Raw genomic sequence first — 14,750 nt, forward strand, 5'->3', positions numbered from 1 at the left:
TCTTCATATTGTAATTATGGGAACTGACAAAACAGACTGGATACTCACATTACAAGAAATAGCTCTAGGAGACAAATGCACTAGAGTAGCAAGCCGGTGATTTGGATGAAACCATAAAGGATTTCCTTCCAGATGCAACTGAGAAAAAAACGAAAAAAAGAACACTTATATTCACTGCCGCAAACGTGCCCCTCTGATTCCATTTTTCCAGAATCATATAAAAACAGTGTGTTGGTGTGACCTTTTATAAAATTGCTGGCTGTCTTTCCCAATAGTCTCAAGCTAACATGCATAAATCCCCTCCTTACCTTGGTTAGGCTAAGAGATGACCACAGGCCAAGTTTTATGGCAAAATCTAAAGCAGGATGTTTGGCCCAACTTTCTCACAACTACAGTACCCTTGCTCACCTAAGAGTGAATTCATCCAATACTGAAATACCACCAATCAGTGATCCACAATTATTACTGGCTAGTCATATTCTCCAGGTTCTGTACAGTTTTAAACAGCACTTACTCTGAGTCACTGTTACCCCTAATACTCGGGAATAATGGTAAATACTCACCCTTCTCAAGTTATGCAACCAAGCCAATGGTGCTAAGGCAGAGTGCTCCAGCAACAAGTTGTAGGCAATATCTAGGTGTTGAAGATTTGACAGTTGTTCCACACCTGTGAAGAAGCAAGCAGAGTAAGTACCATCAGACAGAAGCCAACCTTTTTTCAAACTGTGTTTCAAGTCTCCAATCTAGCCCAATATTTCATTAAAGCTTTTAGCCCTTTCACTATATCCTTACCACTAATGTTGGCTAGGTGGTTGTATCGTAGAATTAGACTCATCAGTTTAGCCCTACTATGTAGCCCAAGTTCAGGCATCTTAGGCAGGAAATTATATGCCACATTTAAATATTCCAGCTCCATCAGCACCTGCAAGGAGAAGATGATAAATCTCAACATTACTCAGTCATATTCTTTTCCATTCTCTTTTTCACACTGAAAGTAAATTCTCCTTGAATCAAGGTCAGTTCTTGGCAACTTCATAACCACGTCATTCTCTCAACAACAACAATAATTTTTCATTGCCTTCTTGTGGAATTCTTTTCTACTTTCTATTAGCCCACTAGTATTTCCTTCTCAGCATAGCCCTGCTGATATTTCCTATCCAAATATAAACCCAAGTCCAACCTTGCATAGCATTGTGAGATCAATCAAAGGCTACATGCTGCCACTTACCTGGCGCCTCATGAAAACACATCAAAAGTGTCTCCCATCAGCTAGTTATATCTGATCAAAAGTGTTCATGAAAGCATAAAAGATTAAAGTCCTTGGCAGAGCACTTTTTATCTTAAAATATTTAGATATTCTGCCAATGCTGCATATGACCTAACTCTGTTCTTAGCCAACTAGCGCATGACAGCCACATGAGGCCCTTGGAAATAAGAAGGGCAGTAACTACACAGCAAGAAGATGCCAGTGGCCAAGGAGGACTGGCAGTTCTCCCATCCGAGAAGCATTTAGTGCAATTGCTAATTTGTTTCATTATAATCCGCATTTTTTTATGAAGATACAGATTTTAAACACAGCAATTTAGTGTTTAGGGCTGATCCACTCAACCTGAAATACATTTGCTGGAACTCTAACAATAGGGAAGATTGTTTTGCATGGATTGCCTTCAAACCCCTAAGATTATTTAAATCATCTTCTCCAATCTGGACTTTCTTCTGAATGTATTGGACCTCCTTTCTCATGCATGTCAGCCATATGTTATTTTGTGTGTGTGTGTGTGTTTGTGTGTGTGTGTAAAAGAAGTGATGCATAGGACCAGACATGTCTATCCAGAAAAAATCAGGTTAGTTCATTAGAGGAAGGCAAAGCATTTTGAATACCCCCCTGCAAACCTTTATTTATCTCGTTATATAATTGCAACACCAAGTTAGGAAAGGTATATCCATCCTGCCCCGTAGGCCTACAGGTCTCTCATGTACTTCACCAAAGATTTCAAAGCACTAAACCAACTGGGAATACAGACCAAAAGCAGCTTTCACCCAGAAACAGTATGTAAAAGGTAAGTTCAGAATGGCAAGGAGAATGGCAGGAGGCAACTGGACTACGACTTTAATCCCCTCAGTCTTTACTGAATTCCAGTTCCAGAGTAACCTGCTAATTCTCTTGTAGGGAATGTTATTAAAATTTAACATTTGCCTTTGTTAAGGGGATACTATTGGAAAGTACACAGAACACAATGTTCAAGAACCCTGCCTTACCAAATTTCACCAGCTTACCCCATTGTTTTGTTTCAATATAAGAAAAAGAGTATTGGATAAAGATACATAGATAGACCTTGATGTACATCCATAAATGGGACTGGAACTTCCATTGCTAAGCAAGGCAGTCATTAAAGTGAGTCGTGACTGATTTTATGATTGTTTTTGTTTTGTCATTCAGCAAATCACTGCAGTTAATGAATCATGCAGTCATTAAACAAATAGAGGTTCCCCCATTGACTTTGTCAGAAGCCAGCTGAGAAGGTTGCAAATGCCAATCACATGACCCTGGGATGCTATAGCTATCATAAATACATGCCAGTGGCCAATGACCAAAATTCTGATCATGTGACCACAAGGATGCTGCAACAGTCAAAAGAACCAGTTGTAAGTACTTTTTTCAGCATCACTGTAACTTCAAACAGTCACTAAACAAATAATTGTAAGTCAAGGACTACCTATAGAATGCTGTATCATTAGTGCACTGATAATAACCAACTGCTTTCATTCTCTAGAAATCCAGGAATGACAACCCCACTTCATCTTCACTCTAATCAAAATATTCAAACAAGGAATTCAGAAATAGTCTTGATTCAAAGTTTCCTACAACAGATAAGCTACTAACCATGCCAGTCTACTTATTTTTTCAGGGGCACCTGACTTGCTAATCACTATTGGAACATTCTGTTGGTCAAGATGCAGCTGTGGCCTTATTTATCAAGGCTTATGGAATATTCCTGTCTCCAAATACTAAGAGCAACATATCTAATTCTGTCAACTGGATTCTATAACCACTTACAAATTCAATTACTAGCATTCCTCTTCCTCCAATATCTCTATAGTTCTATATTCAACTGTGATTTAAAGTCTTGGTATAATACTACGCTGGAATGGTAGCCTTGATTTTTTAAAATTTTTCCTAAAGAATTTATTTTTGAACTTTATTGTTTCTCCATTTTCTTGCTATAAATAATTAAAAACATTACTTAATATATTACTTGAGCTTAAAATATTGGCAGTGACATACTTAATGTAATACTTGATCTTAAAATATTGGAAGTCACAGTGCAATTGCCCACCTTCACTAGAAAGGTGAAAAGAGGTTATTGCAGAATCCATAAACATCTATACTACCCGGTTATTAGCATTCAGGAGTCAAGATAACAATTTTAACCTATATAGGCCTAAACATAACCTAGTGCAAAAAAAAATCCCGAGATATAGAATTATCCATCCATAAATCACAAAGGGTACTAATAATATTATGGGGTGGCACAGCAAGAAAGCCAATTATTCCTTGAAATTTGTCTCTAGTATTAAATTAAATTTGAATTTATTATAGGTCCCCATTCTTATAGGTAGGATAAATACTTAACCACTAGTGAACTACCATTATGGAAAAATTAAAAGACTATTGTGGCACAAAAATTTCAAGATTTTATTTATTTGTCCAATATACTGTATTTTAAATGTTATAAACGTGAAATTAAAACTACTAAAATGCCTTTTTGTAAGCAAATGAAAAATAATTACATTCATTACTAGGATCCCATACCTATAATTAAGTAAAAAAGTAATAAAAACATTTAAAATAGCCTCCCACCCAAAAAATAAAAATAAACATTTTTAATTTTAGAAGACAAAATAGAAAGATAAATCAAAAAGGGCAATGTTGTGACAGTGTATTTTCAGAATGCCAGAATAACTCTACTTTTGGTATATATTTTACCTATTCAGAATTGTTATAACAAGGAATATATTATTGAACTTAATAAAGTAAGTTGAAAAGATATAAGGAACTTCAAGAACTTTATAGAGTAGAAACACAGAAAATGGAGCATTAAGTGGAAATAAAATATCACTGAACATTTCAAGGAAATTTGATGCTTTCTTTTGATAGCAACAGGGTTTTTTTGCCTAAATGATGAAAAATATCATTGACTATTAGCAGACTGTTGTCATTAGAGTTGTTAATTGGCATAGTTAACTTCTGAAAGGTAGCACTGAGCTCATTGCCGTGCCCTGAAAACTTTTCTTTTCCATCAAGCACGGCTGGCGTGAACCCCCCCCCTTTTTTTTTAGTCTTTTTTAGTTTTTTAGCTTTTAATTTGTCAATGGGTTTTAATTCGAATTGTTTTAAACTTGGGCCAAAGTATGTAATTCTTTTAATAATTTTAAATTTTGTATTGGTATGTGTTTTAGTTCTGGTTGTGCACCGCCCTGAGTCCACTAGGAGAAGGGCGGTATACAAATTGAATAAAATAAATAAATAAATAAATAAATTGCCAGATACTTACAGTCAGGTAGTGCTGGCAGTCCTGGATGAGATTATGACTAAGATCCAAAGCCTTCAGGACATTTAATAATTGCTTAATAGAGAGAAGAAAGAGTAAGAGTTTAATGATTACAAATGGACCAAATCCAAAGAACAAGTATCTAACACTGAAGATGGCCTATTATATATAGTACAATCATTCAAAAATCCCTCCTATTCCATTTTCTGAGAAAGATAGTCGATAGATAAAAGACTATTAGACTACCATCAGGTTGTGTGCTTATTTCTGATAATCACCCTCTGTTCCAGTATTCCATTTTAAAAAACATGCAATTTCACCAATTGCTACACCTTACTTGCAGAACAGTTCATCTAGAAACAATGAGTCTGTGAATTCTAGCCCTAATTTAGGCATGAAAAAACTGGCTGGGTGACTTTGGGCTAGTCACTCTTTCTCAGCCTAACTCACTTGCCAGGTTGTTGTGAAGAAAATAGGAGAAGGAAGGAGTATTATATGTTTGCTGCCTTCAGTTGTACAGAAAAAACCTCATACCAGTGAATCATCCAAGGTTGCAATAGAATTGTAGCTGAAGTTGGCTGTATGTAATTCCAGCCAAGGAAGTGCAGAACTAAGATCTCCACCACATGCAGAAAGGATCTCCTATAAATAAAGAAGATGGATAACACGGTGATAAAATTAGGGTGGCTACCTATGCCTCTCAGCAACCTGCTTTTAAGTTTTTGCTTCAAGACCGAAAGACATTTCAACTAGGAAGCACTTTCAAAATCCATTTCATTGGGGGGAAAATTGTTGTGGTGCTTGAATGTACTAGGTACTAGGTATAATGGTCTCCTTACAGTCCACTGGCTTAGACATTCATAAAGAGGGAAGATTGTGAGAAAAAAGATTCCTGATTGAACAGGAGTAGGAAACTATAATCATTTTTATATTATATTATATTGTTATATTATTAACATCAAACTTTTTTTCCAGTCCCAACAACTACACTAGTGAATTTTGGCAAACTGCCAAGAAATCACACTGCAATTTGCAATGAAATTTTTGACAGAAAAAAGGCACTTTAATTCTTTAACATATCAGAATTCATACAGTCCATAGCAGTATCTTCATGTTATACAATGTATCTTCGTGTTATATGACTCTCAACAACTGCCACAACTTTATTTTTACAAAAAGTGCTCATGAATCACAGTCTTGTAAAACAACAATCTACCCTCTACAGAGTATGTAATTGTACTTATTATTAAACTATACATGATATTCATTATAATTCATTACCTTTTCCAAAAAGTATTTAAAAACCAGAATAGGACCAGATCAGGTATAGGAATATACAATTTGTAGAGGAAGTTCACTGAGAGAGAAGGAAATGACAGAGACTTAAGGCCATTTTTTCCTTTCTTGGGGGGCAAAAAGCTGCCAAGAAGAAGCAATATTATTAAGTCCAAAAAAAAAATCTCCCTCCCCTTTTGTCTATGTGAACTTCTGCTTAAAATCAGTGTTCCATAAAACTCATCAGGAAAATATTAATGCAGGTGTCTAATGACACTCTGTGCAAAATGCATTATCTTTTGCCAGCCACTCTTTTCCTGATGGTAGAAAAAAATCCAATATGGAATATCACCACTCACTTCCAGAGAATTCACACATCTGGAACAGGTCAAAGCCTCTAACTGGGAATAAACAAACCTCAGACCCTGAAGATAGTGCAGAGGAACACATCTCAACTAAAGGGAACAAAAAGAGAAGAGTGACTATAAAGGAATATCCATTGCAGATTCAATAATCCTGTCCTATACCCATACATATACATCGGGATATGTATTCTAGACAGCAGTAAAGAAACTTTCTCTCCAGATGTTGCTGAACAACTGCCAGCATCCCTCATCCATGCCTCTGCTAGTTATCAATTCTTAAAAGCTGTTCTGTAACACGTTATATAGAGCTTCAGCTTTGTCCACCTCTGGCACAGTAGGATCCTATTTATTTCATATGTATTTTTCCTTAACTCAAACAATACCACCTTGCAAAAATAGGGCTACAGTATGATTATACAATTTTGTGAGCTCTTTTGAGTCCTATCTTCCATGCTATTATGTAATTGCTATATCAAATTTAGAAAGACTCTTTTTAGATCATACATTAAACTAAAATTAGTTTCAATATTTTCGAAAAAAAATTCAAATATTCTGGGGAAAAAAAGACTTAGGTATGAAATATCTCACTATCCAGCTCTCTATATATGTTTAGGAGAAGTACTGCTTTACCCCATAGTGTTCCCAGAGATAATACCAAACCAAAACCTACTCCATACTTAAAAGGACTCCATGGTAGTACTTGAAACTCACCTCTAAACGCCGCAATGATTTAAAGGGAGAAATCTTCACAGGAGCTGGTAGAGAACATTCAGGAACAAATATGAGCTGAAAGAAAGATAAAGAGTGACACCAACTATAAGCAAAGGTATCTAATATTGCAAGCTCATCTTATCTCCAAATATGTAGTTCTGCCTTCCACAAAATTTTATGAAACCAAGCTGGTGCCATTTCAAAATGTTCATCCTTACATCAGCAATTCTGAAAAACCCAGCAAATGAAAGAATGAATAAACTACCAGAAGTAAGCATGTACTCTATGTAGGCGTAATGTTGCACCCCAAGTATGTAGTTGCTGGAGTTCCACTGTTCTAATCTAGCTACATACATCTTACATGCTAACCAATACAGAGAGTATTAAAACATACACTTCCATTGGGGGTTGCTTTTGCATGATAATCCTATCTAAGGATCTCAGAAGCAACAGTAGCTGATGTGGGAATCTGGGAAAATGGAGTTCAATTTCCCCATTTTGTTTTCTGGTTTTCCACACCAAACCAAATTCAGGAAGACAAAGCTCAAAGTAGAAATGAATAGAAATGGGATAGCTGTAGATTTCATTCATGATTTATTAATTACTCCTAGATTTCCAATAATGCATTTAAAGCAGTCTTTTATGTAATATTAAACGACTTTATCATGCCATTTCTTTTTTCATGAACTCCTGACCCATAATTCATCAGAATAATTTTCACAATTACTCTTGCATAGGCCAAAAATATACCTAAATTCTACGTTCTGTTATGTGAAAGCCAAGTCTAACAACTACTATGTGATAGCAGGCATAAGATACAACCTAGAAGGCCCTCAAACTCAATCTACAGGCAAAACAATTGCTATGACAAAGCAAGCTCAGTGAAGAACAAAATGGAGCAAAGATGATTGTTTAAATAGAGATTTCAACAGCAATCTTCTCATGATAAAGTCTTGATAAAGATATAAAAGGCTGACTATACGCTGATTATTTAGCTAAAAATATTTCAGAAGAATAGAAATTTGGAAAGGGGGCAGAGGCATGCAACAGGAGCTGTTATCATCACATCAAATAGTACATAGTAATAAATAGACATGAGGGCTTTAGATAATCATCAAAGTATCTATTCCATGACAGGAGGGTGAGATACCATGTTCCCTTCTGCTTTGTTAAAGAGGTTTCAATTTTTTTAATAAGTGAACTCTCTGTAACAATTCAAGCACACCTTTACTCAAGTGCAAGCTTTGTATGTTCTCATATAGACCATATGTTGTTGTTGTTGTTGTTGTTGTTGTTGTTGTTGTTGTTGTTATTATTATTATTATTATTATTATTATTATTATTATTATTATTATTATTATTTATATACCGCCCTTCTCCCGAAGGACTAGGGGCGGTGAACAGTTGTAATGAATAGTTCCAAGGCTTTATCTCATTTCTCATTTAAAGGTTAAAACTTGAATTCAGTTTCTTTAAATAGTAATACAGCTTTTCAATTAATTTCATAATACACTAAATTACAGAGTGCCACAGCATAACTATCTCAAAATAGGAAGCATATTTCAATCCACTCCTGTATATAATCCCCATTCTTGCCTGCTAGTGAAAAAGAATGGGATGGTTTTATACGCTTCCCTATGCAGCATCTCCAACCTTGAAATACCCAAGATCAAGAGATACAATTAACATGGCAAAGGAAGGCTCGACTTCAGAATAATATAGTCTCTGTTTTTATTCAAATCTCAAAAATAACATCACTTTTTGTGATATTTTTAAAAAATCCTTTCACACAAGTTATTCCTGGTAAAGCTTAAAAATAAAAAGGAGTTACATACAAGTCTGATATTTAATGAACAGTAATTCCCCCCTCCCCCAAGGACTTGTCATTTTCCCCTGCTGAAAACAATTGCAGAAAGAAGAAAGACACATTCCAGATTATACTACTAAAATATATCTGCAATTTCAGTAAATGTATACACGCTTCAGTTTAAATCTTCTGGGCAGACAGCTGAGATCTATAGAGCAGAATTGTAATACTGTACTAACTTCAATCCTCAAACCTCCAACTTCAATCAGATAACTCATATTCATCTAGCATTCTTATATACCATTACATGTCTCTTCAGTTATCGTGAGGCTAAATTGCTAATCATGAATACCGATTCCAGCACATCCCAGATCCCCAATCTGCTTTTTGTCTGCTTGAACAGATGGCATGGATATACATTTACAGCCAAGAGGAAGCTAGTTCCTTTGCCAATCACTCACCACCTCCTCAGTCGTATGCCAAGTAGACCTGGCAGAAACTGCTGTTGCCCACACAATAGTTTCTAGACAACAGAACAGAGAACACTCTAGACATATTGTAATTCCATCAGGAACATCATCAACTTCCATATTTGTTGTGAAATAAGCCTATGCAAAGCAATTTCATTATTTTCTTATCAGAGTTATATTGAGCACTATAAAATTAATTTAATTAAGCACCACATACAATGGAGGACATTCTACGTTTATGCTGTTACCAAACAAAAATGCAGAACTATACATCCAGGAAACTAATATAAGAAAAAGAAAAAAGGGAGAGGGAGAAAGAAAAATAGAAAAATAAACCTTCCCCTCATCCTTGGCAAATATAATCCACATTAACAATTTATCACTATCTCTTAAAATGTAGTCAAACACTTCTTCGTTCCATACCTTACCACATTCGTTATAAGCCCATCTCTAAAACCTCATATTTCCATATTAATCAGCAAAAGCCCAGTAAGGGTTATCAGAAATAACAACATAAATATTACAAATTATATCTATTACAACCAATTTAAATCATTCCTTTCCATTTAAACAGATTCCTCCCCATTTCCACTCTTCAATAATCAAAGTCCAGTCCTAGTTAAAAAAAAAACAATCATTACCAGAAATAACCATCACCATCCAGTCCCAATTTAAAAAAACAATCATCTAAAATAGCAACCTATTGTTTCGATCTTGATCAGACAAACCAATTATGTATCTTTTCTTTCTTGCCACAATCTTTAGTGTCCAGAAAGTTCTAACATCCACCTTCTCAAATTTTCTACATCTCTTCTCTCAAAATTCTTGTCATCTTTGCCAAGCCCCTTTATAATTCCAATGTGGCAACTCCAGCAATTTTTTTAAAAATGCTCCTTAAAAAAGATTTTATGCCACATGGTTCTCTGTAGACCTCACAAAGTAGAGCCAGTCAGTAGATTAAATGGACTAATAACCAAATTCACATTAGGAGCATTTCATAGGTTAATAATTAATTTCTCCCAACTTTGAATATTCAAGACTAAAGAAAAGCCATAAAGAGCTTTATACTATCTAATTCAATTTAGTCCTTACCAACTTGCATTAGGGATCCTTCCCCTTTTTCCACACATTTTTATTTAGATTTGCAATTTGTGATGCTTCTCAATGCTGAAAGATGATATAGAGATAGTATTTGAAACAAAATGTTTTATGTGAAAGACTTCATCTTCTTAAAAACTTCAATGGCACTGATACAAATTTCTGAGTTGAGGAACTAGTTGAAAATAACTTGATGGCATATAATCCGTCAATCAAAGATGCTGGTGAATTATAATTTACAGTGCCCCTCAGCATTGGCTATGCAGGCTGGAGATGTTGAAAATTGCTGTTCAGCAACATCTAAAGACCATAGATTCTCTGTTATATCATAATTATACAGTACAGTAGTAACATTCAGTTATATCAGAACAATCCAAATATCCCCTCTGCAAGATACAAGCTTTTTCCCAAAGCAGGCATCTAATACACAGAATTTCACATTTCAGGACACACCTTCAGTGAGAGAGTTTTTTGCAAGACATCAAAGAGAAACTGGGCTTGGAGAATAGCAGATGTTTCAGCAGGGTGTGATGAGAGTGCAATGAAGCCATGATTCTGATTTCGTGGCAGTAGGTACTGCTCAAAGATCTGATTGAGAATTTGAAGTGTGGAAGTGAACAAGGTCAAGGTGCTAGTACCATCCAGAACCAAATCCCCTGACAAAAAAAAAACCAAACCAATCATTAGCATTAACAGATCAATGTATATTTACTGCACAGAATAATTGCATGAAGGAAAGGTAAATAATATACAGGTGGTCCTCGATTTACAACAGTTCATTTAGTGACCATTTGACGTTGCAACAGCACTGAAAAAAGTGACTTATGATCATTTTTCACACTTATGACCGTTGCAGCATCCCCATGGTCACGTGATTGAAACTTGGATGGTTGACAATTAGTTCATATTTATGACAGCTGCAGTGTCCCAGGGTCATGTGATCATCTTTTGCGACCTTCTGATGAGCAAAATCAATGGAGAAGCCAGATTCACTTAACAACTGTGTTAAGAACTGCAGTGATTCACTTAACAAGATAAGTTGTAAAATGGGGCAAAACTCACTTAACAAATTTTCCACTTAGCAACATAAATTCTGGGCTCAATTGTGATTGTAAGTTGAGGATGACCTGTAATCTTAAAGTGTCATGATTGCCATCCTTAATGTACGGGGTGAAGCTAGCAAGGGAGGAACTAATGGTTATCAGGCCAGGCAGAATTACTATGGAAACACTAAATCTCCCATCTCAATACCTGGAAGACAGGGATACTTTATCATTGTCTTGAAAAGACAAGAAGGAATACACCTGGGACGTACAAAAGAGACAGAGAAAGACCACACTTGATTTCTGTGTGTATGTCTTCTACCTATATACAATAAAGACATGTTTTGTCTTAGGGCTTTTACTGTAAACAAGTTTCTGGATACTGGGTTGTGTCTGGAGAGCAGGTTCTACTGCAATACCTGGCCTAAAGTCTTATATTTAAAGGCATGGGATGCAAGCTACTGAAAATCTTACTCTAGATGTATACATCTATACATCCACAGAGTGATGTATAAAGTATATTCCACTCTCCTGAGCTACAACCTCCTTTTATATTTGAAGCACTAGATTCACTACCATGATATGAGGACTTCTCCCAGATTACACAACTACTGGTAGGTAACTGGAAAAGCTGCAATTACATTTAGTATACATGAAAAACACAATCAAGAGAAATGCGTTGCAGAGATGAAACATTTATTCCTCTTTGGAAAATGACACTTAGGGAAATCTGGAGTCTATACTTTCAAATGTTTTAGAAAGCATAAGGGGTAAGTATAGTTATATTAAATTAATTGAAACTCTGTTTTATTGATCTAATCCAATTTTCAGGGTACATAACATGAAGAGAATATAAGCTAACCATAAAAAGTAATTGGGCAATTTGTGTTTCTTTTTGTTACCCAAACACTGAACAGAACCTTCCTCAACGAAGAATGAACAGAGGTGAAAAATGTATCTCTGGAGAAACTTATTTAACAGTATACAGGTAGTCCTTGACCTACAACTTTAATGATGGTCTGGAATTACAACAGCCTTCGAAAGGGAGCTTTACAGCAAAATGTTGAACCACCATTCCTGTGGTCACATGATCACGGTCTGGGTGCTTGGCAACCTGTGCAAATTTACAATCGGTTACCAAGCAGCACACAATCATGGGTTTGTCATTTGCAATCTTCTCTGTTAGCTTCCACAGAAGGTCAATGGAGAAGTCAGCAGGGAAGGTTGCAAGCTGCTGCTACTTGCCCACAAGACTCCCTTTTACATCTGAGGGCTGAAAAGAGCTACCTACCAGGGGATCAGAACTCCTTCAGCATGGTGCAGAAATGGAGCACAAATCCTGAAGATGTGAGATCAGCTCCTGCGTCCTGTCAGAGGAGTTTCCTCCTCTGCACGAACGGGAGCTGAACTCCTTCAGTTAGATGCAGAAATGGAGCTCAAATCCTCAAGATTTGAGCTCTGTTCCTGCACCCCGCTGAAGGATTCTCCCAGCTGTGCATGGAAGGGGAGCTGAACTCTTTCAGTCAGCCCCTAAAGACAAGAGGAAACCAAAATCCAAGCAGAAAGCAGAGAAACAGTGTGGAAGGTAAGGAGCACAGGGTGCTTAATGTGGGCTGCCCCAGGACACCCAGCACAGGCCATGCACAAGTGTTTCTTCACGGGGACTGAAAATCCTACTCGGATTTTGGCAGGATTTTCAGCTTCTAAGCAAAGAGGCAGTACAGTAGAGAAAGTAGTACAGAATGCTTCAGAACAATGGGGCAGGCTGCCCACAAATGTCTCTCTGTTCAGGAACTGAAAATCCTGCTTGGTTTTCATCAGACAGAATATTCAGGTCCTGAGCAGATCCTTCCAGATCTCTCTCACCACCCACAAGACACCCTATGTTCCTTGTGTGAAACTCTGTCCACCTAACAACCTGCAAATTTACTTGATCACAACCAAGAATGCCAGACTTGCAGTCATTAAACAAAGCAGTCACATATCTCGCTTAACAACTGCTTTGCTCAGTGACCAAGATTCTAGTCCCAATTGTGATTATAATTCGAGGACAACCTATACATGGGTAAAGCCTGGTCCTAATATTATCTTCCTTTAACCTAATATATGTATCACTGAGTTTGAATTATCTTTGATATCTATTACAAGTACAGGCTGTGAGAAAAACACTCATAGAGTTTTGGTAAATATACTAGCCATGGAAATTCAATTAAATGTTTTCTCATATTTAAAACTCTGCTGCGCCTGAATCCAGAGCTTCAACATGCAACCATTATTATTAATTTAAGCAATCATTGCATAGACCCAAAGGCAAACCCATATTTATTTCCGTTCCAGAGTAGAGCTTAAGGCCATTTCCCAAATATCTCAAAAGAAAAGTTCTCCACATCATTAGAACCTCACCAGAATCCTGCAGCAACTGTGCTAGACTCTGAAGCATTATTTTTTTGGGCGCAGACGATGCCATCTGCAAAGACAGTGGGGGGGGGAGGGGAAAAAAAGAGAAGAAATCATGATAATTTCTTGGGAACCAGAGAGTTCAAGCCACATTTAGTTATCTCAACACATGCTAATTCAGAAGGACTTTAACCAACACAACCATGAAAGCAGAGACTGGTGAACCACAATCCCCTACCTGAGAAAGAGTCAAACCCCGGTGAAGAAGTGATTGAAGCAAACCTCTCTGTTTAAAGACTGTCAGGCAGTATCCGAAGCTTAAACCAACCCAGACAAGGCTCCAAGGCCAACCCAGGCGCTTCCTAACTAAACCAAATGTTGCAATACTCACGTGCAGGCGCGTGACAGCGACCATCATTATCCACCCTCCCCCTCTTTATTTAAGCAAGGGGCAGCAGTAGCCTTCTTCCCCTCTCGACCCCTCTAACTAACCCTCACCGACAGAAGGCCAGGGGAAATTTCTTCTTCTTTTTTTTTTCTTTTTCTTTTTACCTACCCTAAACAGGCCGCAGAGTACTGTACTGTTCAGAAATTACCAGGTTCCCTCCCGTTCCATGACAGGAAAGGGAAGCCCGGCTCAGGAAAGACAAAGCAACCAGCACACGATACAGGCAACGCCAACCGGCCCGGAGGTAACCATGGTAACGCTCGCGTTGCCTCTCCACCACCTGGAGGGAAGGGAAAGAAGAAGAAAAAAAACCACCTTAAAACTCGCCTTTGGAAACCGAGGCAACCCCACCGTCCCTAGAAAATAAGGTAGAGTCCTTCCTGGCTTCCGCATTACCATAGAGCACGTACAAAATTGTAGAGAGTGTCCTCCGGGTTCCGCCAAACGGAGAGAGTCGGTCCCGCCTCTGCTCTTGTAATCTTGCCTTCATAGCCGCCCTCGCCTTAGTTCGTGGTAACGGCGACCTCGGGTCTTTCCCGCTTGCTTTCCCAATCCGCTTTGTAACTTTTCTCAAAGCCGTCAG

The 14,750-nt window shown here is 37.3% G+C and overlaps 1 protein-coding gene across 3 annotated transcripts in view; it reads right to left on the minus strand.

The window, feature by feature from the left end:
* The window catches only part of STK11IP (serine/threonine kinase 11 interacting protein), a 32,302-nt gene extending 17,766 nt beyond the window's left edge, over positions 1-14,536 (minus strand). For all 3 annotated transcript variants that reach the window (XM_070956819.1, XM_070956828.1, XM_070956811.1), the window contains exons 1-10: positions 14,276-14,536; positions 13,726-13,789; positions 10,733-10,935; positions 6,905-6,979; positions 6,188-6,283; positions 5,088-5,195; positions 4,557-4,628; positions 793-922; positions 564-667; positions 49-138 (exon numbers count right to left, since the gene is read on the minus strand). In XM_070956819.1, coding sequence (XP_070812920.1) covers positions 49-138; positions 564-667; positions 793-922; positions 4,557-4,628; positions 5,088-5,195; positions 6,188-6,283; positions 6,905-6,979; positions 10,733-10,935; positions 13,726-13,789 — 942 coding nt within the window. In that variant the 5' untranslated portion in view covers positions 14,276-14,536. The remainder of the gene's footprint in view (positions 1-48; positions 139-563; positions 668-792; positions 923-4,556; positions 4,629-5,087; positions 5,196-6,187; positions 6,284-6,904; positions 6,980-10,732; positions 10,936-13,725; positions 13,790-14,275) is intronic.
* Between the last annotated feature and the right edge of the window lie 214 nt (positions 14,537-14,750).

This window comes from Pituophis catenifer, unplaced genomic scaffold (assembly GCF_029215685.1).
Source record: "Pituophis catenifer annectens isolate HBS135680 unplaced genomic scaffold, rPitCat1.0.hap2 SCAF_1, whole genome shotgun sequence".
NCBI lineage: Eukaryota > Metazoa > Chordata > Lepidosauria > Squamata > Colubridae > Pituophis > Pituophis catenifer.